Source organism: Gossypium arboreum, chromosome 8 (assembly GCF_025698485.1).
Source record: "Gossypium arboreum isolate Shixiya-1 chromosome 8, ASM2569848v2, whole genome shotgun sequence".
NCBI classification, from domain to species: domain Eukaryota; kingdom Viridiplantae; phylum Streptophyta; class Magnoliopsida; order Malvales; family Malvaceae; genus Gossypium; species Gossypium arboreum.
The window spans coordinates 85,087,188-85,091,481 of NC_069077.1; the positions used below are offsets into that span (position 1 = coordinate 85,087,188).

General features: G+C 33.7%; 1 protein-coding gene across 1 annotated transcript; it reads left to right on the plus strand.

Moving 5' to 3' along the window:
- The first annotated feature begins 1,174 nt into the window (after positions 1-1,174).
- On the plus strand, positions 1,175-3,921 carry LOC108467842 (E3 ubiquitin-protein ligase SINAT5). Its single transcript, XM_017768646.2, has 3 exons — positions 1,175-1,735; positions 2,729-3,115; positions 3,352-3,921. Exons 1-3 carry the CDS (start codon positions 1,466-1,468, stop codon positions 3,712-3,714), a joined length of 1,020 nt encoding a protein of 339 aa, XP_017624135.1. The 5' UTR covers positions 1,175-1,465; the 3' UTR covers positions 3,715-3,921.
- The last annotated feature ends 373 nt before the right edge of the window (positions 3,922-4,294 follow it).

Sequence of the window (4,294 nt, forward strand, 5' to 3'; positions counted from 1 at the left end):
GTGGCCTACCCGTGGACAATACTAACTTATAGAATATATATCTATAGATTGAATCCAAACTGTTCAAATAACCCACGATTCAAGCCAATAAATTGAATCCATAGATTGAATATAATGAATCACGCGTATTTTTTTTTAGTAAATAATCAAAACCCTAAAATTTTCAACATAAATTCAAAAATTTAACCTGTATATGATTAAAAGCATCAAATCCATAAAATATATATCTATTTCTAGAGACCACTACTTTTTTAAATAACGGATTATTAAATCAATTTTAGGTATTTATAATTTGACTTCTCATCAAATTATAAATTCAACTTATGATATCTTCCATTATTTCTATGACATTTTAATACCTATGACACTTATAACATAATTGGTCACATAATTTCATATCACACTTTAGAATAGCATTATACATTATACATATGTGCCCATAATTGAGGATTTTAATCTAACATTTAAAATTTATTTTAATTTATAATTTAACAATTTTATTTATAAATTTTTATATAATTATATAATATTTAACATATACTTTCATAAATTTAGACATTTTGGGGTTTTAGATCGAATGTATCTCGAGCTTAAGTTAGGATCGGTCTTCACCCCGAACCTCAACTCGGGTTGATCTCGGCCTTGGATTATTTTGGATTTCGTTTTCTAATCTTGGATAAACTCTTGCTTTGATTTTCTTGAACTCGACCTTTTTCAGGTTCAAATTTTTCTTAAAGTTGTATTCTTTTTAGCTCAGATTTTGTCAAATTCAGGCCGTTACGAGCTTGGATGGAAAAGAGGGGCTATCAAGCTCGGGTTAATTTTGCTAGCTCTAATCCAAATAGCTTTCTTCTCCGTTCTCTAATACTGACCGTTAGATTGGCTTGAATCTAAGATATGTTTTTTAATTTGTCGATGGGTACTGATCCACTATACTAATCGTCGATTTGTCACTTGAAACTTGCTAGTAGAACTTAAAAAAACTAAACAACCTGGTTACTTAAATAAAAACTTTGAAATAATTTACTGGCTTTAATAAAATTTTTTGAATAGTTTAATGATATTTTATAACTTTTTAGAAGTTAAATAACTTAAACTTGAACTTACTAATAATAGTTTAATGATAATTTTATAATTTTTGTAAAATTTAGAGATGAAAATATTAACTTCCACAAAACGAAGATTTGAAAAAGAAAATAAAAAAGCAGCCAACAAAGCAAATAACCTCCTTTTTACGAAGAGAGAAAAGAATGGCTGTTTTGGTTCTTTTGAATCCATATAGGTTTTTTATTTTTTAAAAAGTGAGACAAAGAAAAATAAAGAGAATATTTCTTAGGGAAGAAGAAGAGAATCAGCAAAGTAATTTCTCTCGCAATACATATAGGTTTTGGGGATTTTGGGTCTGTCTCAAATAAATAAATAAATGAAATCTGAGATTTTGGTTGGTGTTTTCTAGTTGTATGAAATGGAGTTCGATAACATTGAGTGTGTGTCAACTACAGATGGAATGAATGAGGATGAGATCCATCACCATAACCTGCAACATCCTCACCCTCATCATGCTCACCATCAATTTTCATCGTCCAAGCCTCACAATGCCACCAACACCACCAACAATGGGAATACCACCACCAACAACATTGTGGGTCCTACGGCTATCGCTCCTGCTACCAGCGTCCATGAATTGTTAGAATGTCCTGTTTGTACCAATTCTATGTACCCACCAATCCATCAGGTTTGCTTTCAGTTTCATTAATAATATTGTGTATGGCAATTTTGGGTTCTTTTGTGCCCTTCTTTTTGTTCTTCAGTTAGTTGTTTTTGGTTGATTTTGAACTTTATTGACCATGAGTTTCAATGTTTTTCTTGTGCATTTAACTGGCATTTGTTTAATCTTGGTGTTAAGAGAAATTGATTTGAGATTTGTTTTCTTGGTTGGATTTTTAATTTTTAAGTTCAGATTTTTTTTTTTTGAGAGCCTTATAACCTGAATTATATATATGGAAAGCTTTGTTTATGTTATGGTTTCTTTTCACTTTTAACCTGAATTATGCATATATTTACATGTTGTCAGCATGGTTTTCAAAAAGGAAATTTAACTTGTCTTGGTGCGTAGACAGTAAAGATAAAGAACTACTTACGCTGCAACATAGGTAGATAAAGGGTTGTTACTGGATTTAGACATATTTTCCGATTGATTTTGCTTCTATACAGTCTCTTTGTTGAAGAATGTACAAAAAAAACATGTTAGGTTGTATAATCGAGATCGGTAGAGGTGATTCTTGGATGTAAGAATGTTAATTCCCCTTTATGAGTTCAGTGTTGACAGTGTAGTAATTCAATTACTAATTCATTTGATTCAAGTTCTTGAGACAAACTTGGCTTACTGTTTTGAGGGAATTTTTTTTGATAGATTTAAGTTTTTCCTTTAAAACATCAAAATAGACAGCCACGAAAAGCTGGAAGTTCCATTGTAAGGGTGGCATTGGTTACTTTTTCATATGGAGAATCCTTTAAAATTACATATGTTCTGGATTGCAAGAGGATATTTTCAGATTCGGAAGGTTGCTTGTTAGTTGTTTTCTAGAAAATAGAGAAAGAATAAATATTGGGGATTTCTGTTTTAACCAGTTTTTATATTGGCGAGATGTCTTGTTGGAGATCTGTAATTTTTATTTAATTAGAAACATTGGGTATTGCTAGCTTTAAACACTGTAGCTTTTTGCAGTGCCACAATGGCCATACAATTTGTTCTACCTGTAAAACAAGAGTACAACATCGGTGCCCCACTTGTAGACAGGAACTCGGTGATATCAGATGTTTAGCATTGGAGAAAGTGGCAGAATCCCTTGAGATGCCTTGCAAATACTACAACTTGGGATGCCCAGAAATATTTCCCTATTACAGCAAACTCAAACATGAGGCAATGTGCAACTACAGACCATACAATTGTCCCTATGCTGGATCAGAATGTTCTGTTGTCGGGGATATTCCTTTCCTGGTTGGCCATCTGCGGGATGACCACAAGGTGGACATGCATACTGGCTGCACATTTAACCATCGCTATGTTAAGTCCAACCCTCGGGAAGTAGAGAATGCTACCTGGATGCTAACAGTATGGTTTATAATTTTATTATAGCATTTATTATTTTTTCAAAGGGTCCCACTGTTTTAAAACAAGAATAAGCAATCTGCTATTGTTCAGCCATGCCATTGCTTTCTGTCATAGAAAAATAAAAAGAAAGATAAAACAGCATTTTTCTTTATCCTGTAGAAACAGAATTATCGGTCTGCAACAGTCATCCTGATACGAACCCTAATCTGTTAGCTTATCTACCTTTTTCTTTTTAGGTCTTCCATTGCTTTGGTCAGTATTTTTGTCTTCACTTTGAAGCTTTCCAGCTTGGCATGGCCCCTGTCTACATGGCATTTCTCCGTTTCATGGGTGATGAAACAGAGGCTAGGAACTATAGCTATAGCCTTGAGGTTGGAGCAAATGGCCGAAAACTTATATTTGAAGGCACCCCACGTAGCATCCGTGATAGTCACCGGAAAGTCAGGGACAGTCATGATGGTCTAATTATCCAACGTAACATGGCACTTTTCTTCTCTGGTGGGGATAGGAAGGAGCTGAAGCTGAGGGTTACAGGGAAGGTATGGAAGGAACAACAAAATCCAGATACTGGTGTATGCATACCAAACTTACGCAGCTGAGACAATTGATTTCAGTAACTTGATTTATTTTAAACAGTTTCCGCTATGTCTGTTTAACTCTGCCAACACTTCCTATTATGTCGTAATGTATGGAAGATTTCAGATTCAATGAAATGTGTAATAAGCATATTTTCTTCCTTTGTATTTGCAATAATATTAACATTAACTGATGCTGGAATACTATAGTTCGTTCATCTTGTCGTTCAAGCTGTTTTACACTTTGTGGTGTCACTAAAATGAGCCAGCTTGAGATGGGCTAAGAACAACCGCTAAAACATCTATGAAAATATAATGATTTCAACCTCAAAATATCTTTTACTTGCTACGTTGCTTCTCTTCTTTTCCCTTTTCAAGTTTACTCAAGCAAAAGTGCTGAGGCAAAGCAAATTTTAGATTCAAAATTTAGCTAATATTTATGTGGCGTTACCTTGCTCTCAACCCCCCCCCCCCCTTTAGATGGATTGCAGCTTGCTAGTAAAACCTAAGATTGGATTAGGAACTCGATGCATTTGCCTATTATTAGATCTTGTGAATGTATTATTGTTTTGATGATAACAAGTAAGCAAAAGAGTGTTTTCGC

Bases quoted from the DNA above. Each gene is read 5' to 3' on its own strand.
- LOC108467842 (XM_017768646.2), top strand. From the start codon at position 1,466: ATGGAGTTCGATAACATTGAGTGTGTGTCAACTACAGATGGAATGAAT. The intron at 1,736-2,728 runs GTTTGCTTTCAG...AGCTTTTTGCAG, and splicing joins TGTACCCACCAATCCATCAG to TGCCACAATGGCCATACAAT. The intron at 3,116-3,351 runs GTATGGTTTATA...TTTTCTTTTTAG, and splicing joins ATGCTACCTGGATGCTAACA to GTCTTCCATTGCTTTGGTCA.